Source organism: Culex quinquefasciatus, chromosome 1 (assembly GCF_015732765.1).
Source record: "Culex quinquefasciatus strain JHB chromosome 1, VPISU_Cqui_1.0_pri_paternal, whole genome shotgun sequence".
NCBI classification, from domain to species: Eukaryota; Metazoa; Arthropoda; class Insecta; order Diptera; family Culicidae; genus Culex; species Culex quinquefasciatus.
In genome coordinates, this window is record NC_051861.1 from 53,888,400 (window position 1) to 53,914,119 (window position 25,720).

The following is a 25,720-nucleotide window of genomic DNA, read 5'->3' on the forward strand; positions in this document are numbered from 1 at the left end:
TAGGTACTTCAACGAGCACCTCAACTGCGATGAAGCGAGCGGAGACGGCGTAGGAGTCAACCTTGGAGCACCCCCAGCATGTGAACATTTCCCAGTGAATGAAGAGAGAGATTAGGAAGCTGAAGAACAACAGAGCTAATAAAGGGGACGGGGCGATAAGCGGTACTGCGGCAACTACCGTGCTCATCAACGCGGCCTACAAAATCCTCTTCTGGATTCCCTGCCGTCAGCGGTCACTCCATGCAAGGAGCTTCATGGGGGCCTACCAAGCGGGCTTCACTGGCGCAATCCTCGAGAAATGTCGTGAGTACAACCAAAGTGAAGATGCCGTAAACGTCGGATGCACGCCAACCGAACCAGAATACCAATCAAGTGAAGTTGGTATTTAATTTTACGGTTGCAACGTGGCGGAGGAGCGCGCCACGTATAAGGAGTTTGAACTAGATCAAGGCAGATCTGTAAAGTGTGGGAGTTCGGAGTTCCAAAGCGGAATTGGAGAAATGAAGCTCAGAATCGAGTTAAGTGGCAGCGCATCTGTAGACAGCTTATGTAACGGGGCTTATTCGAGAAGGGAATGTAAATAATTTGCGACTTGTTATTGGGCTAGCAAACCCAGTTTAAAAAAATAATAAGACTGCTTTTATAAAGTATAAAACGGTTGAAAATCGGTTTTTGGCCATATCGATGGCTGTGATGGTCATCAAAACAAATATAGTGAATTTTTTCTTTCGTTGATGACTAGAAATTGTATTTTGTCTAAACTAAGAAGATAATCACAGCCACACTTCATACAATGAAGTATTTTTTCAATCACTTTTAGTAACCCTCCACCAGCAGAGGTCAGTGAGTTAGTAGTACTGTTTCCGTCGATTGACGACATATTTTGCATTAATATTGTTGAACTCTGGCCGAACGGTGCCCACCTCGAACGGAACGGTGTTCCGGATCGGAAACTTGGTCGAGAAAATCTAAAACAAATCAAACCGTAAGTCAGTTGAACAAATATGCATCATTTCGTAACAATTACCGTGTTTGTAGATCTCTCCGTCGGTGACGGCATCGCCGATTTGTTCGGGTCCAAACCTCCTCCAAATTGTGCATTTTCGGCAGATTCAACTGCACTTTCCATGCAATACTGAATTAAGGTGGCATCGGTGCAGCTCTGACGGCAACATTCCTCAACCACTCCCCGTCTGACGCGCCGATGGCTCAGCTCAGGTGCCCTGGTGGTGGTCGTAATGCTAGGAGCCGCACTAAGTTGGCTGTAGCCACCCCGGGCTTTGCAAATATCGTATATCCGGTCTGCTAGATATTTGCCACATGATCGGCGAACGGCCCTTGCGTGCGCGTGGTGAGTCATCAATAGCACGACAGTTACGATTAGTCCCTGCAATAAATAGAAAATTCAGTTTAGAAACATGTTCACAACAAACAATGATGTTGAAAAATCAGGTTAATATCGACAAAAAAAGCCATTTTTAAACAATTCAAACTACTACCTTGAAATGGGGCAAATCGGGATTGAAGTCTAAACAGGGACATTAGTTTTGCTTTCTTTGATTCTGCTTTAAAAAGAAACTTTTGAATTTGTACGGATTTTGTAGCCCTACTTACATACGTGTGAAAAATCACAAAATTGCAATTAGAGAAAAAAAAATAAATCCACTCAAAAGATGATTTTCAATCACTCCTGAAAGTTTCATGAAGATATTTCGCACGGCGGGTAAGAAGGGGATTATTATGCAACTTGCATGCACCTCGAAAATTCATCTTGGAGATTGTTGGGAGGACTATTCTGAGTCAGAAAAATCGATTTCCAAAATATTCTGTCGTTGAAAACTGATTTTATATCAATTTGAAGTTAAAAACCCTAACATATCATCAGAAACCTCAAAAATACGTCTTAAATCTCGGTCTAACTCTGGACAAAGATTTACATTTTCATCAAGATATCAATTCTTAGTTCTCAAAATATATTCCTGAGCCTGACATTAAATCGATCCATTATCTGAGTGTCAGCGTCATCAGAAGGTGTAAAATAGTTTTAGGGGAAGGTGGGGCAAGACGACCATATGGGGCAAGAGGAACAATCGCTCGTACGGTCGTAATATTTACAATTTTGATTATTTCCAGTATGAGAAATTCTTGCTAGCAATGCAATTAGCTGATTCTACTACCACATAACCGCCAAAACGACGTAAACGCCACGGGGCATAAGATTTAATGAAGTTTTTTTTTTCAAAACCTTTGTACAAAGGAAAGTACAAAATAAGGCTTAGGGTTCGTTTTAAGGCTCATTTTATCAAAATGCTATTTTTCCTAGATCAGTAGTGTCCCTACCAATGACTTGCACCTATTATAAAGTATGATTTAACTTTTGGTTACTTTTGTAGAGAGCTTTTAAAAAATCTTGTCCAGATGGGGAAAGTGTACCATATGGATTTTCAGTATGAAAAAAATTACGAATTCCTGCAACAACATATTTTATTGGGAAATAAATACATAAAAGTACTCAAAACTGATGAACAATTGTAACAAAAAATTGTCCATACAAAATATAGTGATATTATGAAATTTTACTATTTATCATCTAAGTTATAATTTGTTTTCATAAATACGACCAAATTATTTGTAAAATATTATTATTTAATCACATTAATTATTTAATGTGGGTCTCGTGGCGCAGGGGTAGCGGCTTCGGCTGCCGATCCCGATGATGCTATGAGACGCGGGTTCGATTCCCGCCTTATCCACTGAGCTTCTATCGGATGGTGAAGTAAAACGTCGGTCCCGGTTTCTCCTGTCTCGTCAGAGGCGCTGGAGCAGAAATCCCACGTTAGAGGAAGGCCATGCCCCGGGGGGCGTAGTGCCAATAGTTTCGTTTTTCGTTTCGTTTTTTTATTATTTAATCTAAAAATAAAAGAAACGTTTCAAATACATTCTAATGTGATATATCTAAGTGATACCAGTTCAATTGATAGCAAATTTACATGTTGTTTCATGCATTGCTCCTCTTGCCCCTAGGGGTTGTTCGTCGGGCCCCACTAGTTGAGTAGAACGTACGCAAAATCAAAAATTTTGAAATCAATTTTTTACATTAAAAACCAGGATTTTTTAAAAACTTGTTCTATCAAAGTCTAAGTCAAGACCTGGAATAAGATGATTATGAAAATATCTGACAAATTATTTTTACGTTTTTAATGGGTTATAACGAGCATTTCCTTAGCTTGTTATACTTGCCCCACTTTCCCCTATTTCTAGAAAGATATGCTCAATTTGCTCTGGTAAGTAAACTGTCATGTCTGAATTCAAAAACTAATGTTCCAGCATTGTTTCAAACAAAATGAAGAACAGTTTTGCAGAAAAAAGTATGAAATTATGTCCATTTGTAGTAAAGTTATGTCTATTTTAGTGGGACAGTTTGAGCCAATTTTCAAAATTATTTGATATTTAACTCATTTCTGTTATAAACAGCTACTACGATCATACTCAGTAGGGTGTAACAAAAATAACATTTTGGCGGTCATTCAGGGGCTGGTTACGGTGGGCATACTGAGCTCAAATCCCAAATATGAGCTTGATTGAACTTAATAGCATTTGATTTTTTCATATATAAGAATTTTTATCTTGATGAAAATGTACATATTTGTCCAGTTAGACCGAGATTTTCGACGTACTTCCAGGAGGAATTAACAAGGTGCATGCAAGTTGCATAATATTCCCCTTCTTACCCACCGTGTACCTCTCTCCTAGGTTGGCTCCTTAGAACATTCACCTTCCCGAACCGATAAACTCCAAGCGATACTTATTTGAGGATACCGTGGAGATTTTCCCTTTATACTCTGAAAAAATGTGGAGCATCAATACCTCCCGTTCCAAATCCCTTTCCTAGTCCCTGGTGCGCGGTGGAGATGGAAGCGTCCGGCAATGGACGGCTGCCATGGTGGTGAGAATCTGGTTCAGGTGGAATTAGTTCTATTCTTGATAAAAAACTCGATTCTCCATAAAACAACTTTGAAAAATATTTGCATCGGTCTTATAAGAAAAGAAAAAAAGCCATTGGCCAAACAACACAATGCCATAAGCTCTAAATTTATTTTAAAAAAATTACCCAGACATTAAATTAAATGTGATGGTGATGCAGACTGTTGCAAAAGACTGTGGGGTTATTTAGAATATCAATATTTACAGTTATTAGTAAAAAGCAGAAAAAATAAAAAAAAAACTTAAATAATATTAATGTTTGATGTGCACAATCAAATATTAACTTAAATTTTATTAGGTTTAATCAATTAAAAATTATTGTCAAATTTTCAATTTTTGCTTTTTGGGTGTTTTTGAATACCCCTGACTCAAGGCGGTTCTTAAAAAGAATTGCTGAAATGCGATAAAATATTTGAAAATTCTAGTCCAACGACGTTTATGTTCACAAGTCACGCGGAAACTTTATTTAATTCTTGGAAAATCCTTTGATTATGTTTTCAGAAAACTCAAGAAGCATAAATCATATTTTAAAATGCATTACACACCAGTGCAGTTGTTTCCCATTCATTAGTTTTGAAAAAAATCCTAGCTTAATATTAATTTTTTTTGCAAAAAATAAATTATTTGCGGAATTTTACAAATTCTTAATATTTTTGAACTGGTTCAATCATGCCAAACATGATTATCAACGCCGGAAAATGCATATATTTTTTTTTAGTTCATTGTTTTTCAATTTCTATTGAAATTTCAGTGTCCTCTGAATAAAATATTGTTTTGCCCCTGATCTTTCGGAATGAAATGGATACAGTGGAATTTAGTTTTGTTTTAGAAAAAAAAAATACAAATTAGTTTCGGCGGTCATGCCCCCGCAAATCAGACAATAACCGCCAACTGAGGTGATTGTGGACAACAGGTTAACAGTTTGAATATGAGGGACAGTTATTATTGTCTACCGAAAGATGAAACGAAACTATTGGCACTACGCCCCCCGGGGCATGGCCTTCCTCTAACGTGGGATTTCTGCTCCAGCGCCCCTGACGAGACAGGAGAAACCGGGACCGACGTTTTACTTCACCATCCGATAGAAGCTCAGTGGATAAGGCGGGAATCGAACCCGCGTCTCATAGCATCATCGGGATCGGCAGCCGATACCGCTACCCCTGCGCCACGAGATCCGTCTACCGAAAGATATGTTTCTTTTAAAATCCGTTATGTATGATGCAATGACAAACGGCGTTTGCAACATCAAAATTTTAAAGCTTTTTGGATTTCATTTATCTAATTGAACTAATAGGTTATGAAAAAATAACGATCCACGATCCTTTCAGGAATAATACCGAAGCTAGAAAGGGCGCTGATGGGCTAACCATGTGACCAGTGCATGATGCTGGTCGCGACCGCAACCTTTTCCCCTTCGTCGCCATTTTTGCGTTGGCAACACTGCTGCTCGAGCAGCAAATATGTGGTAGGAGGAGGAAGTGACCGTTATCATCGGTGTTTACGTGTTTTTCCACTCCACACCCAGCGAATCTCGCGAGCTCGAGGATGTGATTTTGAATTGAGAGCAGTGAAGGTACATTTGTTCTGCCATGTAAGCTAGATTTATTTGTTTGTTGAACTATTTTGAAACCTGATTGAAGCTCTTTCATTGAAGGAGAAGAATGCTAATCACTGAAAACTTGATTAACCATGCGTTTCCACCAGTCTCATTTGAAAAAGTGTGGCAAAAAACAGTCTAATGTTATACCACATTTAATTCTTTAAATTGTAGCGTTATAAGAAGACACTTAGTTGCAGTTTTATAACGTTCATTCCCAGACCATATTTGTGTGTAGAAATAACCAGTAAGTTCAAAGGTGTTCATCAGCATGACCATAACGTACCACCTTCATAATCGGATCCTCGTGCGGTGCTTGGGTTGCTTTCCAGGCTAATCCACGTTTACTTTCGTAACGGTTAAGTTTTCACAAGTCACTCTTCCGGTTTACTTTTGACTCCTCTCTGCTGAACCTGTTCTGCTCACTCTGAGGCACTTTCTCGTGTAATCCAAGCAAGAGTCCATGGTTCCGGAAGGATTATGCACTTTCACCTTAAAACCAACATCCACAAACCGAAACGGCTAGACGATCACGACGTTCAGCACCGATTAACGAGAGGCAACGGTCCGATTCGGTCCGAAATTGAACTGCGAATGAACGGTTGCGTACGCGAACCGCCATTTTTATAAGCACGCGGCCGCCTTTTGGCGGCTTGCTCTCACGGGATGGGAGAGGAGCATCTTGTTCAGAAAACGTTTGATGAGTAGTTCTCCAGAAGAACGCAATGTTAAAATATTAACGTTTTGTTACTTTAGGACCTCCTGTACAATGTTCCATTATGTTCTTTTTGAGGGTTTCTTTTTATGATTTTTTGAGGGTTACTTTTTGGGATTTTTTGATTTAATAGGAAGAGGGTACGTTATCCATTAGTGGACCCCTTTCCTATAGTGGACCCTCTGAAGGGTTTTTGATGAAAAATTCAATAAAATCACAATTTCATGCGTGTTGTTGTCTACAAATCATTTATTTGGCATGTTCAGCATCATTTAAATTAATGTTGACTGATATTGAATTGTCCTTTTTACCAAAATAAGTGTTTTAAGTTCGGCATCTGAAATCAGCCATGGCCACTAGCATTTTCACAACAAAACTGCATTTATATTTTATGATTGAATTAACCATCAAATCATTTTTTGACTGATTATTTAACTTCAGAAAGTCGAAATAATGTAAGTTTAAGAAACTTTACTAAAATAAAGCGAAGAACTGCTCATTTTCGAGCAAAAATTAGGGGGCCCAATATAGGACAACGAAAATCCTAACTTTTCCAAAAGTGGACCCCTGTTAATTTAACCTTCAAAAATGAAGAAAACTGTGTATTCAAGCAAAAGTTTCTATAAAACATACAATAAATGCTTGTTGTTATCAACCTAAAAGCATATTTTTTCAATTATGAGTATAAATATAGCTGTTTTCATGTTAAAAGTACCTAAAATGCTGAAGCCGTCAGAATTTAAAATTAATCAAAACTATAGTTAATTGTATTTAACTGAAGCATCATAATTGCAGTTTGAAATGATATTTTATAATAATAAATCAATAACAAAACATTTTTTTGTAAAATAAACATGCGTGGTTTTATCAGCAACTGAAAACAAATCTATTATTTAGTTTCGGTCAACCATTTATGTAATTAATATGGAAAAAATGCTTCAAGATTACTTTTTTTTTATTATTTTTATGTTCATTCTGGTTTTTGAAACGTTTTCTCTGATCTTTTTTGGAAATAAATGTGTTTAAATGTTTGTTAGGTTTTTTGTTGTTTAAAGCCAAATTTGTTAACAAAACATATTTGTTTATAATGAAAAGTGAGCAAAATCCATCATTTAATCATTATATCTATCATTAGACCTACACCATGCATCAAAACATCAAATATCGGTTAAATTTGGTATCAAAATAACAGTTTGCCTATAGTAGACCCGGGTCCACAATCGGATTATGGACCCGGGTCCACTATAGGAAAAGGGGGTCCATAACAAGGCAAAAAAATTTTTTTTTCAAATGGCAATTTTTCTGTTCAAAAACAAATAACTGATGAAACAAATAGTCAATATTGTTCAAAAGACTTCAGATTTCATTGTTTTGTACAAAGGGTTATGAAAATGTGCTTAAAATATTGAAAATTTGTGAAAAATGTGCTTCGGCTCTACTAGGGGGTCCACTAATGGTTAAAATACCCTATACTGAAATCACTGAATAGCGTGAGCTACAATATTTTAATAATAAATTGAAATTGAGGTGAAAAGTCACCAATTGGGATTGGACACTCAATAATATTTTTAACTTTATAAATGTCCATAAAAAATATGAAAAATATTATATTAACATTGAAAACATATAATATATTTAGAAACACTGTTGGTTTAATTTTGATGCATATAAATTTAGATCAAAGTAGAGAAATGTCGGCTTATTGCATTTACCTACATTTCCATAAAAGTTTAGAAGCATTTTGAAAAAATAAGGGAAGGTGGGGCAAGACGACCATATGGGGCAAGAGGAACAATCGCTCGTACGGCCGTAATTTTTACAATTTTGATTATTTCCAGTATGAGGAATTGTTGCTAGCAATGTAATTAGCTGATTCTACTGCCACATAACCGCCAAAACGACGTAAACGCCACGGGGCATAAGATTTAATGAAGTTTTTTTCAAAACCTTTGTATTTTTATATTATTTGGAAAGTACAAAATAAGGCTTAGGGTTCGTTTTAAGGCTCATTTTATCAAAATGCTATTTTTCCTAGATCAGTAGTGTCCTAACCAATGACTTGCACCAATTATAAAGTATGATTCAACTTTTGGTTACTTTTGTAGAGAGCTTTTAAAAAATCTTGTCCAGATGAGGCAAGTGTACCATATAGATTTTTAGTATGGAAAAAAATACGAATTCCTGCAACAACATATTTTGTTGGGAAATATATACATAAAAGTGCTTAAAAACTGATATTTTGAAATTTTACTATTTATCATCTAAGTAATAATTTGTTTTCATAAATACGACCAAATTATTTGTAAAATATTATTATTTAATCTAAAAATAAAAGAAACGTTTCAAATACATTCTAATGTGATATATCTAAGTGATACCAGTTCAATTGTTAGCAAATTTACATGTTGTTTCATGCATTGCTCCTCTTGCCCCAACGGGTTTTGTTCGTCTTGCCCCACTAGTTGAGTAGAACGTACGTAAAATCAAAAATTTTAAAATCATTTTATTACATTGAAAAACAGGATTTTTTAAAACGTGTTCTATCAAAGTCTTAGTCAAGACTTGGAATAAGATGATTATAAAAAAATCCGACAGATTTTTTAACAGATTTTTTAACGTTTAACGGATTATAACGAGCATTTTCTTAGCTTGTTACACTAGCCCCACTTTCCCCTATGTTTAAATGCGAGTTTTTCACCAATGTGTAACAGGTCGTATCGAGGTGCTCCGATTTGGATGAAACTTTCAGCGTTTGTTTGTCTATGAATGATGCCATGCCAAATATAAGCCCTATACGACAAAGGGAAGTGTGGTAAAACGGGCATTGAAGTTTGAGGTTTGAACAACATTAAAAATCAAAAAATTGCTCCCATTTGCGTAAAACTTGATCAATTTCAACTCTTTTAGATGCATTCGAAGGGTCTTTTGAAGCACTTTAAAATTTGCTATATATATATTATTTTTTAAATCAAATTTACTACTCCAATACTTCTTACTTACTTGAAATTTTCCAAGGATTCCGAATATGACAAAATTGAGACAAAAAAGTGTCGCTATGGAAGCCTAAAGAGCAAAAACTAACGTTGTAAAATGTTTGTTATAGAAAAATCGACAAACTATGAGAAAACCGCGATTGGCCAAAAAGTTAATACCGTTGGCTTATAGTCCACGAAATTCCCTAACTTTTGACTTATCGGAGTATGGGTGTTGGAGGCTGTTGCAAAAAGATATTAAGGTTTTAAAAAAATCATTTTTAGCAGTAATTTGCAAAACCTATGAGAAAAAGTCAAACCAATCTTAGATGTATACAGCACATTTTAAAGTGCTTCAAAAGACCCTTCGAATGCTAGATGCAGAGTTGAAATTGATCAAGTTTTACGCAAATTAGAGCATTTTTTTTATTTTTTATGTTTTTTAAACCTCAAACTTCAATGCCCGTTTTACCCCACTTCCCTTTGTCGTAGAGGGCTCATATTTGGCATGAGTTTATCTCATTTATAGATAAACAAACGCTGAAAGTTTCAGCCAAATCGGAGCACCTCGATACGACCTCTAGAACAAACCGAGCAAAATCTACAAATACTGCCTCAATCACAAAAATAAAACATGTAAAATCATTTGCAAACTATTTAGAATATATTGTATAACGTTTAGTAATGCATTTGTAATCATTTAATGTTTGCAAATTTCTTTATAAATGTGCACATTTTGAGTTCACAAATTTGAAAAAGTTGTGAATCTTAAAAAAAATCTATTGCATAAAGAGTAATTTCAGCCCAAAACAGTAACTTTTTTACTCGACCCTCTCCGATTTCAATTAAACTGTGTAGACATGTTATCCTTTTTGTTCCACTCGAGAATGACATTTGATAAGCTCGTTGGTTATTTAAATAACTTTGGATATCGCAATTTAAATATTTATGTATCTCGAATCCGTCACATCGCATAAAAAAATACAAAATTGCCCTAAGATGTTGCAGAAAGCCTCACGAAAAACGCAAGACGGTATGAAGAGTTAGATCGCGAAAACCCCAGAGAATCGTTTCAAAGTGCAAAATTGTGAATTTTCCTTGAGATTCTGCGGACATAGCGGGCGTTGCTACTTTGTTGTTGCGATTGGAGTTAAATCTGCGGAATGTTTGATGCGCGGTGGCGATGGTGGTCCTTTGCTGGGCTCAAAATACTCTACTGAAAGTTGTTACACTTCACGTATTATACGATTCTGGGTTGGGGAGCGAAAAAAAAAACAAACTCCTCTAATCACGTCGGCCCCATCCGAGCAGGCGAGCGAGCGAGCTGATAGCAGAAGGACATTTTGCCGTGGTTCACATAGGGGAAGGTGGGGCAAGACGACCATATGGGGCAAGAGGAACAATCGCTCGTACGGCCGTAATTTTTACAATTTTGATTATTTCCAGTATGAGGAATTGTTGCTAGCAGTGCAATTGACTAATTCTACTACCACGTAACCGCCAAAACGACGTAAACGCCACGGAGCATAAGATTTAATGAAGTTTTTTAAAAACCTTTGTTTTCTTATAATATTTGGAAAGTACAAAATAAGGCTTACGGTTCGTTTTAAGGCTCATTTTATCAAAATCCTATTTTTCCTAGATCAGTAGTGTTCCAACCAATGATTTGCACCTATTAGAAAGTATGATTTAACTTTTGGTTTTTTTGTTGAGAGCTTTAGAAATCTTGTTCAGGTGGGGCAAGTGTACCATATGGATTTTTAGTATGGAAAAATACGTATTTCTGCAACAACATATTTTATTGGGAAATAAATACAAAAAGTTCTTAAAACTGATAAACAATTGTTTAAAAAAAAGTTCCTACAAAATAAAGTGATACTATGAAAATTTACTATTTATCATCTAAGCAATAATTTGTTTTCGTAAAAACGATCAAATTTTTAGTCAAATATTATTATTAAACCTAAAAGTGAAAGAAACGTTTTAAATACATTCTAATCTGATGTTTCAAAGTGATAGCAGTTCACTTGTTAGCAAATTAACATGTTGTTTCATGCATCGTTCCTCTTGCCCCAACGGGTTGTTCGTCTTGCCCCACTAGTTGAGTAGAACGTACGGAAAATCAGAAATTTTAAAATCAATTTTTAACATTGAAAAACAGGATTTTTTCAAAATTTGTTCTGTCAAAGTCTTAGTCAAGACCTGAAATAAGGTGATTATGAAAAAATCCGACAGATGTTTTAACGTTTTAATGGGTTTTAACGAGGATTTCCTTAGCTTGTTACACTTGCCCCACTTTCCCCTAATCAATTTTGCACGCTACCGAAACGGTTCCTCTCTCTCTTTGGCGTTGCCGGTTTTCTAAAAGGGGTATCGCAGTAACCTTTCAATTATCACAAAATAAAACAAAAACATGCGGTATCAGTAGGCAGGCAGGCAGGCAGTGAGGTGTCCCCATGTGCTGTGAGATGATATTTTTCGCGCAATTTGAAATTGATTCTAGTGTAACCCTGTATTGCCAACTAAACTGTTTTGTTTTTTTTTAGTAAAGGAGGTTATTTATATGCTATTATCCTGATATTTAGTTTTGTCTAGAAAATTAAGGCTTATCTACAACCGCCAATCATAGTTTTGTAGGGATGTTTCCATACTTTTCATTATTTTTCTTAATCTTCTTTGTTTCAAAAAATCAAACCATCCACATTCACGACCCCCAGGACTTTTGTGGTCTCTATTGCAAGTTTCTGCTCGAACCTTGGAGTCCGAAGGCTTGAATGGGGAGGGCCCCTAAACCTCTTTCCTTCCAAGGAACCTTCCACCCCAGGGTTCGAACTGACGACCTTTGGATTGCGAGTCCAACCGCCACCAGCGATTCCACCGAAGCAGGATTGTTTCGGTGTGTTGTGGTACTTCCTCATCCGATGGAAGGTTGGAGCAGATGGGAATCGAATTCTTTGTTTATACATTCTGAATATTTATTTTCAATTAAAACATACGGAAGAAAAAAATGATTTGAACTTCATGGGTATTTTAATAAGATTAAATCTCATTCAGAGGCCGAGTTGGGTAGTAGAGGGTTATGTTACAGTTAGCAGGAGTCGTCTGATTTGTTATTTAAATTTACAGGAACAGAACTTCATGAAATGAGTAACTTTTCGGTTGAATTAATGTATAGCATGTGGTGTTTTGGAGGGCACTCGGTCAGTTTTAAAACAAGTTGTGCTTTTATAGAAAGGCATTGCTGATATTTGGAGAGGACTTTTTTAAGTCATCAGTCAATAACTGGGCGTAACGGAACATATGGAGGAAATGGGTTCAGCCAAAACAGTCTGGTGATGATACCGTTAACTAATCGGGACTACAGTCTGAATAAGTACAGTCGTTTTTAGAACACATTTTTCCAACTGCGCACCTAATTCAGTCCAGTTCTATCTGAAAATAATCATAAATTAAACTTTACACTTATAGTTGATTTGTTTGAACTCCTATTGAGTTTTTTTTTATAATAAATGTTCAAACACACGAAAATGTTGATGAATTTAGAATTATTAATATCATTATCACTTTTGAAAATATAATTTTGCTTAAGATTCAATTATTAACTTCAAATATTGTAGTCACTCGTTAATTTTGTTTTCAATAATTTAATTTATATCTTTATTTATATCAAAAGATATTCTAGCAACTTATTATTGTTTTTCTTTTCAGTAAGAATATGGTTAATTATATGAATTTGTTTTGTAAAACAGTAGTTAAATAAAATCATTCCGATTTTTTTTAAATAATTTATTAGACATCTAAGAGCACATACATTTCAAAACCACAGACAGCTCAGTGGGTTTCATTTTTGTGACCATATGTAGCTTTATGGTGACGTGAATTTTACATCCTGTTGCGAGAGGCGTCATAGGGTCAAATCGAGTGGAATGCCCATCTCATAAACATGATCAATCACTCGTCTGGGAAGTGCTTGGCGAGGGTGCAAAGTGCAACTCCCAGACGGCAGTTTGCCAACTGAAGCGAAACAACGTAAATAATAAACAATTTTGTTTACCCTAGCCTGATTGCCAATCAATAGCCTACTGATATTAAATTTAAACATTTTGATCCAGTAAAATTAGAATAAAAATGATTGTGTTACTGGGATTTTTAAATTTTAAAATTTGGTTTGGATTATCCAAGAATACACATGTTGCTTGTTTGTCAAATTTAGTTGACCTTAGGCGAAATGTGGTCATTGGTCACAATTGTACTCATGGGATCTGGGATCTTCGAAAAAGGGCACAAGTGACATTTCGATGCCTCTGTGCGCTCTTATACTAACTGGATAGGACCAGCAAGCTTAGTACGAGGGAGCACAGAGGTATCGAATTATTAACACAGCCCGTTTTAGATCAGTTGAATAACACATAATTAATAAAATAGATTGCGTTTCTTCATTATGGTTAGTTAAACTTATATAGGGCGTCCAATTTTCCCGGGTTTGGAATTTCCCGGGAAACGGAAAAAATATTTTTGAAATCCCTGGAATTCCCGGGATCCCGGAAAATTTTATAAACAGTCATAAAATCTATGTTTTTATTGTTTTTTAAGCTCAAAATCATAGAAATGGCTCAAAACTATTGATTGAGTCTACACAGAAAAAAATATGTGAATTCGAGCCAAACATTTCATTAGGGCACAAAAGCAAAAACCGCGATTCGAGAAAATCGCTTGCAAAAAATGGACAACTTGTTTCAATTCCTATTTAAAAAATAAGCATGACTGATGGTATTTTTACTGATGATTCGATAAAACACACCATTATCCTCAACTCTGCTTTACTGCTTCTTAATTTATGTTGATTTTCGCAATAAAACTCATAATTTTAAAAATCTCGTTATTAGGCCCTTTTAGCTTTCCAACTGCTGTTCATAATGGGCCCTTTCTAAATGCAATTTCGAAGAGAACTAAAAGGGCACTAAAGCGCTGTCACCGGATTGTTGTTTTGAATGATGTTTATGGGCCCTTTTGTTTAGTTAGAAATAATGAGGAATTCAGTGGAAATTTTTATAATTGGTGAAGTTTTATGATCGAATGGAGCAGATAAGGTATGTGAAACATTAAAATTCTTCAAAAGTGTACTGAACAGCAGCCGCGGGCCGTATTCAATATTGTATTTCGACGAAGTTTTTTTTCTGCAGAAACCCTTGGTGAAACGTTAACCAAACTTTGTTTTGAAGTGAATTAGTGTTAAGAATGTATAAAAAGTTCACTTTATAACATAGAAAGTTCCTTAACCACGAAAAACTAACGAAAAAGAAAAGGGCACAATTGAACTTTTTTTCTGGTTTGGAGTGAACATTGTTATGTGCCCTTTTGTTTTTTTGATTTTTTCAATAGGAAATTGTTTGCTATCAATCTGATTCTTGGAGGGCATGTAGGGAGTGTTCTATGGAGTGGAATAGTGGAATAATCCCGAATGTTTACTTTTTGGTTTTGTGCCCTAATGAAATGTTTGGCTCGAATTTACTCGACACGGAAAAAAATAATCACATGTAAACTCAGTTGATGTAAACTTGAGATTCGACGTAAAGCGATATACGCACTTTGGAAGGAACCGGTCAAGAAAAAAATCAAATGGGCAGCAGCGGCAGCGCAAGCAAGTAAGAGAGGGTGAAGAAAATCCCCAAGAAATCGCTCTCTCTCCTTTGTTCTGCTGTTCGTAAAGCTGTTTCTTGACCCCTTTCCTTCCGATCAGCATACTAGCCTTAAACGGTTGAATCACACGTACACTTTAATCTAAACATGGATAGCAGTTTTTAGATAGCTTAAAAGATTGTTTTTCTTTTTTGTGCTTTGGATTTTAAAATTAAATAGTCTCTTAAAATTAATTTATATTTTTACATGCCATGACTGTAAATTATTTTAAAATGTGTAAAATAACAAAACAAAAACAACAAATAAAATGATACCTGTTAATATTGGTTTTGTATAATTTTAAATGATATTATTGTTTTCAAATGATAAGTTTTTTATTGTTATCGATTTCTAAGAATTCAACTTTTCATCTACTTCCACGTCAATAACTAAATTACATACATACAAAAATTTGATGTTTTTCTAACTCCGGAAATTCTCGGGAAAAAATGTAAAAAAATCCCGGGATTTGGGAATTCCCGGTTTTGGAAAAATCTCGGGAATTTCATCTTGGGAAATCCCGGGATGGACGCATTAAAATATTGAAAAAGAAAAACTAATTTCTTTACTCAATAATACAGCACCATTTCATTTTATTTGCACTAGGACGAGACTAGGATCATAAAATAAAAACACTGATTACAAAATCGTTTGCTTGTGCTTTATGTTGCCAAGGCTACCGCCAAGGCACCCTTTGATTTGCAGTGTTTTTTTTTCTTACCGTAACAAAACAACAAAATGCGAAATACAGCGGACGAGCAGGCGTTTTCCAGTGCGATTGTTTGTAGTTCTAGTAATTTACGGAAATCCAAGTTTTCTCAAATTACGGAATACCAAGGTTTGTGGAACGTAGCATGGAAAAGTGATCGGTTTCAAATTTATTTCTTTAATTACAGAGGAACGTTTCTTTGCGAATGTTTGGGTGCAACTACTCTTGTTCATAAACGTTTATTTCAGTTGGATTTGGTTGGCATCTAATTCTATTACACTATACTATGAAGTACATAAAGTTTATTGTTGAAAAAACATTTTGTTCAATTATGTTTGTTATTCTAGTATTTCAACCTTACAACAATACATCGTGTGTTATCGGTATTGTCCTTGACGATTGCAGCCCCAATTGAATGTCTTCGATTGTATTTAGGTTATTCTGGAAATCTTTTGGACAAGGCAAGCGGACATTACGAAACCTTTTCTATCATTTTTGGCAATTTTTCTTTTAACAGATACCCGATTTTGCTGGCTTCTGGATACTTTCTGTCTTCATACAAACTCCGTTGCAAATTTACTTGATGACCAGTGAACCTGTTTTAAAATATACAACTAGTATTGTAGTGCAGGGCTTCCAATGTGCATTGCTTGTGCTGCAAGTTGGTTCTAGCTTTTCGGTTATCCGGCGAGCGTCACACTTTCGAAGGGAACAGTTCCAGAGCCAAAAATCAAACATCCTCGAAGGTCGTCAAAATAGTAACATTTCCATTATTAGTGACTAGAGTAAAGTCTAATAAAACCGTTGCTAAACTTTGTACGTTTTATTCAGGTTGTTTGCTTCGAAAAATGCGTTGATATGGTCAATGTTGGCACGAAATGTAACCAGAAACGTTTTCAGAGCAACGATGTTGTTGTTGTTGGTTTGTGATGATCCCAAAAGGGCGGTTCTCGTTGGAACATAATGGTGTAAAACCTAGAAAAAAATACAGTGTAAACATTTCTCGGGTTAGTTCGCAATAGAGTTATCTAAGCCCGCTCTCACGCACACTAGCACGCCATTTGTTTTGCTGGACGGTACAAAATTTAACCTCACTTTTTTTCGTGTACGTACACGCAATACATGCGCACGTAGATAACTCTATATGTTGCAGCCAGAGTTCGGAAAACCACTCATACTCACAAATCGAGTAGGCTTCCTCACAGCAAACACTCTCGATACTCACCGTGAGTGTGAGGGCTGAGTAAATTTACTCATATTTGAGTAAAATGAGGGTGTGAGTAGGCCGTTTCCAACAATTTGTTATTTACAAAATCATTGACAACATCAATCAAAAATCAAGCGTCTTTATGAATCGGTTGTACATTCGAGGTAGCGTCAATGTCTATAAATCCGAAAGTTTTGAGTTGGTAATAATGTGGTATCAATATTTTTTTATTTGTCTGTCTGGTATTTTTTTTTTCATTGCTTTAAAAGAAATCTTGGATTGTCAAAGTCCAGCGGATGGGCAATTATTTTCATAATTTTAAGATTGGTGACCGGTGGAATCCACTGTGGATTGAAATATCGCAGGATAAATCGGAGGCCACAGATGGGGGCAGCTTCTGCGGGCAGCCATACCAAAAGAAGATGGCCGTGTAGCTGTGGGTAATGGTCACTCCCTTCGACAGCTGGGCAACTGTGGCCACTCTCGGTCGCTGACAGTTCTACCAATATGTCTTGCCTAAGAACCAGCAGTGGAGCCTCAGCGGCCGCCGGTGGCCCTAGCCTAAAGCTGTCCAAAGCACTGGATCGGCCTTTTTTAGTTTTCCGTGAACCTCCAAGCCAAAGTCACCGGCAGCTACTGCAACTTCTTCGGCGTGTCCCGATTCTGAACCAAAACACATTTGTACAACTGTCGACGACCGGGAGTGGCCACTTACCTCAGCTACACGGCCTTCCACTGCTGGTAAAGCTGGTAAAATTCACCCGCAGAGGCATCCCCCGTCTAAACAACCTCCGACCTTTCCGTCGGTAGGACTGCTGGAAGCTGACAACAAACTTTGTGATTAAAAAAAAAATTAAACTCGCTGAAAAAAAACAGTAAAAATCAGGATTTGAACCACAGTGTGAAAATAAAACTTCTAATTGAGAGCACTGCGCCTCTACCATCAGGACTACTTTTTCGCTGTTGAGTTAAAAGAAAATCACCGATGTAAAGTTTGACATCTCTAAATTTGTTTTCTAAAATAGCCCTCATGAGCGCTCAAAGCCCTCTTTGTGAGTAAATGAGGAAGGCCCTCACACTCACCGAGAGTGATGAGTAATTTATTCGCAGGTAACTTAGTTTTTCCTCATGGTTGAGGAACTCGTGAGTGAGTTTCCGAACTCTGGTTGCAGCTACTTTTTTCACTAAAACAAATCAAACTTACATTGTTTTTCAGTGAGCATTAAATGCAGTTGAACTACTTAAAGCATTTTAAAGATAATCTAGTCCAAGATCGATTACCCGAGGTTTTTTTTTTTAAATCATTTTTACATTCAATTCGAGTCCTTTAACGTGAAGACTTCTATCATTGCCATGATTTTTTGTTCAAAGTTGTAAATTTTTCGTCGCTGATTCATTTTGCTGCAGAAATTCATTAACAAATTACGTCTAAGATCTAATGCAAACTTAACTAATATTTGAATAATCGCAGTTTTTTCAATTCCTTTTGTTTAAAAAGAAGAGAATTTCATTATGAGAATGTTTATATATATTTTTAAATATGATTTGTACCATTCTTTTTAGTTCATGTAATTATTGGTTAATGTAAGGAAATTTTAATGTGAACAATGCACAGTCCAGATCGCAAATTAAGTGGAAATTGATTTTTTAAACAAAATTTGAGTTTTGGAGCTTTGAGCTTTCAGAAAAGTGGTTGCAAATAGGAAATGGCTACTTTGAGCTTAATTGAAATTTCAAGTGGTTCAAGATTAGAATGTGTCAGAAAATCTAACTTCCCAATAAATAATATTTTTGGATTTTGCAAGCCAATCCAAGCTACATTGTCCACAAAACCAAAAGTTTATACCGCAGTCTATGCCTTCTGTGATTAATGTTATCAATAGCATCAGAGCAAACCATCAAATAAAATTTTTCAAACGTATCAAACATCTGTTGGTATTAAAATATCAACAAGATTTTTTTTTTAAATTTTAGATGAGAAATTTGATGAACATGTTAACCATTGTTATCCGAGCATTCGTTGGTGAAGGTTGTCTGAATCAACATGACTCGTCGCGTCCCGGCGCAAAACGCCGGCAATATTGCCCTACCTGCGGCTCAAGCAGGCAAAAAAGTGGGAATTTCCAAAAGGAAGGTTGAGGCCTCAACTGATGGCCAAAAACCGGGAATTTCCAAAAGGAAGGTGCTTTTGGAAGTGACATCGAACAGCAAAAAGACGAAAAAGAGCGACGGTACTGTACCGATGGATGAGGAGGAGGAGAACTCTTCATCGCACGAGGAGCAGCTTTTGAAGAACAACAAGTTTGCTGGACTGCCTGACGAGGACCAGGTAGCGGAAGCAAAGGAGAATGAAGTGAAACAGCGAAAGGAGAAACTGCCTCCTTTTTATGTGAGGCAATCAGCAGCAACGATCGACTTTCGTGCGGGGCTGGTTGAACTCATCAAGTCTGGGAAAGTCCAAGGCAACATTCGTCTGTGTCAGGACGGATTTAAGGTGCTGGTGCAATCCAGGCAGCACTATCAACTGGTCAAGGATTACTTGACCGAAAACGAGGCGGAGTACTTTACCCATGATGTCGTCATGGATAAGCCGTTCAAAATCGTCGTCAGAGGTCTGTACGACATGCCAGTGGAGGAATTAGCTGCCGAGCTAAAAGTTTTGAAACTGGATGTGTTGGCCGTGCACAAAATGAGCCGACGCAACAAAGACATCAAGTACCGTGACCAGCTCTACCTGCTGCATTTGGCTAAGGGATCGACGACGCTTCCTGAGCTGAAGGCAATTCGAGCGGTTTTCAACATTATCGTGTCGTGGGAGCGATACCGACCAGTGCATCGTGACGTCACACAATGCTTCAACTGCCTGGGCTTCGGGCACGGAGGTAAGAACTGCCACCTGAAGCGTCGTTGCGCCAAATGTGGTACCGATGCGCACATCACATCCCAGTGCATCCAAGATTCGCTGGTGAAGTGCCTCAACTGCAACGGTGAGCACTCGTCAACCGACCGAAAGTGCCCCAAGAGAGCTGAGTTCGTGAAAATTCGGCAGCAAGCATCGACGAAGAATCAGCCTCAGCGTCGTAGAACTCCTCCAGCCCTGGTGGAGCAAAATTTTCCACCTCTTCAACCGCGACGCCAGGTCCCGAACTTGGCACCGTTGCCGTTGGATCCCAGGAAGAGAGCTGAGATGAATCATCCACGGCCGGGTTCCAGCCAGGAGCCGAGACCGCCACCACCGGGCTTCAGCCAGGAGCCAAGACCAATCCAAGAACCAGCAGTTGAGGAAAATGGTAATGATCTTTACACCTCAACCGAACTCCTCAATATTTTCAAACAGATGTCCGCTGCACTGCGTGGATGCAAAACCAAGACCCAGCAGATTGAAGTGCTGACCTCGTTCGTCATCCAGTATGGTCCCTCAAGCTGCTGAATTGGAACGCTTGCTCCATTAGGAGGAAGAACTTAGAGCTGGTGGATTTTCTTCGCGAGAAGGAGATCGACGTAGCTGCCATCACGGAAACTCATCTGAAGCCCGGTGAAAAAGTTTATCTGCAAAACTACAAGATCGCGACGCAGCTCGATAGGACCACCTCTGGAGGAGGAGGTGTGCTTGTCGCTGTTCATCGTGATCTCAAGCCACGCCGGCTGCCACACTTCAAGCTGGACATCATCGAGGCCGTTGGGGTGGAAATTCCCACTTCGGTTGGCCCAGTACTCTTCATTGCTGCATACTGCCCACGTCAGGTGAATTCCAGAGATGGTTCAGCAGCAAAACTGAAGGGCGATATCCAGAAGCTGACACGGCGGAGCGCAAAGTACATCATCGCTGGTGACCTCAACGCGAAGCATGAAGTTTGGGGCAACAGCAGGAGGAATCGGAACGGAGTGATTCTGCACAACGATCTGCAAAACGGATACTACAACGTTGTGAGTCCAGATCGTCCAACGAGGGTGGCTCGGTCTGGGAATCACTCAATCATCGACTTCTTCATTACCAATATGGCTGAGAACGTGGCTCATCCTGAGGTGTTTGAAGAGTTGAGTTCTGATCACTATCCGGTGGTTGTGGAGGTTGGAGCTTCCGTTACTCCGCAGCGGCAACCAACCCGGAAAGATTACCACAACGTTGACTGGCAGCAGTTTCAGCAAGTGGTAGACAGCAACATCGACTATGATCAACACCCGGAAACTTCTGCCGATATTGATCGTTCGCTGGAGGTGATCCAGCAGGCTATCAACCAAGCAGAGGCTGCCAACGTTCGGGAGGTTCCTGTTAATTTTAAGGTAACTGATATTGACGTAGATACTAAACACTTGATTAGACTTAGGAATGTTTATAGGAGACAATATCAACGGACTGGGGACTATGACAAAAGATTTCAGTTAACAATTTGAACAAAATCATACAAGACCGACTTGACAATATCAGAAATCAAGAATTTTCAAAACATGTAAGCCAGCTTGGGAATTATTCAAAACCATTTTGGAAACTTTCAAAAGTTCTTAAAAACAAACCAAAGCCTATTCCTCCTCTTATTGTTGAGGATTCTCCTTTGATTACATCCGAGGAAAAGGCAAATGCACTTGGGCTTCATTTTGTTAGTTCACATAATCTTGGCGCTTCCATGACCAGCCGTAAAGAAACATCAGTTGCCAATAGTATTTCAACAATCAATGACTCTACCTTTGAATTTCCTGCAGATTCCCATGTTTCTGGTGAGGAAGTCAAAGTTGCAGTTAAACAAATGAAAAATATGAAAGCTCCAGGCTTTGATAACATTTTAATCTAGTGTTGAAAAAACAGAGTGATCAGTTCTTTCAACATCTAGCCAATATTTTCAATAAATGTTTGCAACTTGGTTACTTCCCCACCAATTGGAAACTGGGCAAAGTCATACCAATTTTGAAGCCTCAAAAGATCCAACATCGCCAACAAGTTATCGTCCCATTAGTCTTTTGAGTAGTCTGTCCAAACTCTTTGAGAAGGTCATCTATTCAAGGCTTTTGGATTTTACCAACGATAATAATATAATTTTGAATGAGCAGTTTGGCTTCCGAAAGGGCATAATACTGCTCATCAGCTTACGAGAGTAACTAAAATCATCAAGCAGAACAAGCTTGAGTCTAAATCAACTGCTATGGCTTTGTTGGATGTTGAGAAGGCTTTTGACAATGTTTGGCATGATGGTTTGATACATAAACTGTATTTATACGGTTTTCCAATGTATCTTATCAAAATTATCCAGCACTATCTTTCGGAGAGATCGTTCAAGGTTTTTCTGAATGGGATTGCTTCTGGATTATTCAACATTGATGCTGGGGTTCCCAAGGAAGTATTCTTGGCCCACTTCTGTACAATATTTTTACATCTGATTTGCCTACTCTTCCTGGTAATGGTGTGTTGTCACTTTTTGCTGATGACACTGCCGTTATTTATAAGGGTAAAATAACCAGATATTTAGTTGGCCGTCTTCAGAAGGGTCTTGACGTTCTTTCCGAATACTTTGGCGACTGGAAAATTCGCATAAATGCAGCCAAAACTCAAACCATCATTTTTCCACTTTCCAAATCGGCCAGATTTGCCCCAAAGGATGATGTTTTGATAAAATGAATGATGTTTCGATACCCTGGTCAAAGGAAGTTGTCTATTTAGGTCTCATACTTGACTCGAAACTATTGTTTCGGCAGCATGTAGATAAAATATTGAACAAGTGCAGCATTCTCATCAGGTGTTTGTATCCTTTAATTAACAGAAAATCAAAGCTATCTTTGAAAAATAAGCTAGCAGTTTACAAACAAATAATTTACCCCGTTATTGAGTATGCAGTACCTGTTTGGGAGTGTTGCGCTAGAACTCATAAATTGAAGCTCCAGCGTGTCCAAAACAAGGTACTCAAAATGGTTTTGAATGTTCCTGGCTGGACAAGATCAAGTGAGGTTCATGAATTAGCAGAAGTAAAAATGTTGGATCAGAAGATTCAAGAAAAATGTTTGAAATTCAGGGAAAAATGTGCTATATCTGAATACCCCTTGATTCAAGGATTGGTTTAGTTTATGGTAAGATTAAGTTAGTTTTAGGTTAGGTTATGTTTTCTTAATTTTTTTTTCCTCATTGTACCTAGTGTTACAAAAATGATAAATCATATACATTTAAAGTTAAGAAAATGAACAGTGTTTAAATCACGAAAAGCAAACTAAAGCTGAAGAGCCACAGCTGACCACTTATTATGTAAACCAAATGTAATTATTATAAGAAAGATTCAATAAAGTATATTTAATTCAAAAAAAAAAAACATGTTAACCACAATTTTCTGTAACTTTTTCAGAGAAATATTCTATAGAATTGATAAAAAATCTTTAAAAACACAGTTGCACTAGACCTCCTACAAATTATTTCGGTTCACTCCGATTTTTTAATGTTTAGTTATCAAACATTAATGAAAAATTTTAAATCCATGAAAACTATATTATCGATCTTGCCTGAGAAAATTTGGCAGCTTATTCAAGATTGCAAATCAATGTTCAAGATTGCAATCAATATTCACATACTAGGGGAAATTCTCGTATGTTTGGCAGGTTAAGCACTCGCTCCTAACTCCATCCAATTTACTGATTTTCACTATTTAAACAGCTAATTTTGCAAAACTTTGGACAGAAACTTGCTTGCTCACTTCATTGAGATATTTATCACTCGATTTCAGTTGAAAACGCTTTTAATTAGCTTTAATTGAGTGTCAAAGTTCTGACCTGCCAACATTAGAGGCTCGCTGGAATTAGATGCTGTTCCCCTATATTGAAAATTACTCAACCACATAGCATAACAGTACATCAAACATGCTCTCACCTGAAACCCTTTCTGTGCGAAAAACCCATGATACGGCAGTAACGCGTCTTCGTAGGCCTTCTTAAGCAGGTGTTTCACGTTATCACTGCAGGTGGTATCGTCCAACATGTTCCGAAAGAACCTCTCGATCATTTCCAGCGCCCGCTTGAGCCACAGTAAGCCCTCGGTCACCGTGTCGAATGCGTCCGAGCTTTCATTCCCTTTGCTATCGCATAAAATTAGATCCTCCAGATAATGAAAGGCTTTATCATTTTCGTTATATTTGGCCTCCAGGCGCTGAAAAAATGGAAATCTTTAAATTTATCAACTTGTGCATGTGGTTTCATACTACAAACCTTTACATTACCGCGCATATCCTTCACTATAGGTGAGAACAGTATTCCGAATGATTCTGCAAAATTAAATGTTTAATGTTTGTAAAGATGTGCGAAATTGTACAATTTCTTGAGACATACCTATACTATCAATAACATTTTGGGCCGATTCGAGAAATGCTTTGGTCACAATTTTGTTTTTCTCACCGTCCACCTCGGGAAAACACTTGAGTTTTGAAAAATCTATCCTCGGTGCCAGATCAGCGGCCATGGTTAAACCAATCGGAAAGCAAGCAAGCGACTAAGTGACTGATTCACGACACACGCTGAGAGCTCTGGTGGTGTGGTGAATCATTGTCGCGGGCTTGTCTTTTCCTCCATTCTGCCTTCCTTTGGGGCTTCACTTCACAGCCACGACCACAATCAATACCTTTATCAGCTCGGCGTGTGCGCTGCTTGAGACTCAAAAAACGAAATCACCGCCAAACACACATCAGATATTATTTTATCGCAGAGAAACGGGTGTGTGTTTTTACCTCTGGCTTGGCTTATTCTTGGTTGATGAAGGCAGAGATTGTCATGTGCACTGCTGAACTGTTGGCACTTTCGTGAATACAATTTTGAACACATGCCACAATGCATGTTGACGAGATGCTTACTTATCTGCTGCAATTTTTAAGAAATTAAAAAGCTTGTCCTGAGTCTCCTGAACCCTTTTTTGCCATAACTTTATTATATTTTATCATTTTAGTAGTTTTGAATCGCAATGGCTAGATGTGCATCTTTTTAACATTTGTATGTTGATAAAAACACATTAAAAAAATAAAAAAATTAAAATAAACATTGAATATATTTGATTCTGCAAACATTAACAACAAATGTTACAAGAAAAGTTAACTGTTTGTCAAACCCGTAATATTACATGATACCAGGTAAAGCATATGATTTTGACAGTCTTATGAACTGTAAATTTATGCTGCCTCATGCTGCGCTGTTGCTGCTCAATCGATTGTATGCAACGTTCAGGGTGGTTCAATTCATTTCTTGAGAACAATTTTGAAACACTCTTATACCACATACACAGTCTGGTATTAATGTTTGAAAATTTACTTGAAACTTTCCAACTTGCAACGCATTTGTATTTAGCCTGTCGAATATTTCATAGTTCGATATTAAAAACAAATAACATCGCCATTTTAAGATCTTTAGTTATGCATAAATTGAACTTATATTTATATAAAAATGAAAAAGAATGTATAAATTTAGCATGATATTCGAAGATATTATTAAACATTTCTAGAATGGAAAAACATTTCACACAATGTGCCATCCATTTAATCAAAATACAGCTTGTATTTTATTGACTGAAACTCGGAGAAAGACAGTGAGTGTGTGGTGTGCATATTAGGATGGAACTTGAATGCAACATATTGAGCGTGTAGACTATACGCTACGGCTGCTTGTCGGCGTAAAGGTTTATATCGACGTCCCCCTTTGCAGATTTGACAGCTTGAACGAGCGCGGCATTCAGTCGTCATCAGTGTTCCGAGCTAGAGGCTCAAATCTAGGGAGTCGCCGTTCTGGGCGATTCTCTTGTTGGATAGTGGGATTCCACATTGGCGATCCTGCCGGATATTGTTTCAACGCGATATCAGCTGTAACCTGGACCTTCCCCCCAACGAGAGAGTCGCTCAGGCGG

At 37.5% G+C, this 25,720-nt stretch overlaps 3 protein-coding genes across 4 annotated transcripts; 1 reads left to right on the plus strand and 2 right to left on the minus strand.

Annotated features, from left to right (window-relative positions):
- Positions 1-719: 719 nt before the first annotated feature.
- On the minus strand, positions 720-6,180 carry LOC6034782 (bombyxin B-1 homolog). The gene is made up of 3 exons (XM_038249356.1): positions 5,868-6,180; positions 1,028-1,387; positions 720-968 (listed from the first exon to the last, which is right to left on the minus strand). The coding sequence occupies exons 1-3, from the start codon at positions 5,874-5,876 to the stop codon at positions 849-851; spliced, it is 489 nt and encodes a 162-aa protein (XP_038105284.1). The 5' UTR covers positions 5,877-6,180; the 3' UTR covers positions 720-848.
- Positions 6,181-15,603: 9,423 nt separating this feature from the next.
- LOC119765168 (transmembrane protein 17-like) lies at positions 15,604-16,470 on the plus strand. Its single transcript, XM_038248512.1, has 4 exons — positions 15,604-15,785; positions 15,844-15,947; positions 16,004-16,117; positions 16,174-16,470. Exons 1-4 carry the CDS (start codon positions 15,686-15,688, stop codon positions 16,438-16,440), a joined length of 585 nt encoding a protein of 194 aa, XP_038104440.1. The 5' UTR covers positions 15,604-15,685; the 3' UTR covers positions 16,441-16,470.
- LOC6034781 (glycolipid transfer protein) lies at positions 15,880-24,881 on the minus strand. Of its 2 annotated transcripts, XM_038248511.1 has the most exons (5): positions 24,558-24,881; positions 24,163-24,483; positions 24,043-24,098; positions 23,708-23,983; positions 15,880-16,631 (listed from the first exon to the last, which is right to left on the minus strand). In XM_038248511.1, exons 2-5 carry the CDS (start codon positions 24,290-24,292, stop codon positions 16,464-16,466), a joined length of 630 nt encoding a protein of 209 aa, XP_038104439.1. In that variant the 5' UTR covers positions 24,293-24,483; positions 24,558-24,881; the 3' UTR covers positions 15,880-16,463. The 2 variants fall into 2 exon arrangements, with proteins under 2 accessions (XP_038104439.1, XP_001845054.2); XM_001845002.2 differs by having other exon boundaries at positions 24,163-24,881.
- Between the last annotated feature and the right edge of the window lie 839 nt (positions 24,882-25,720).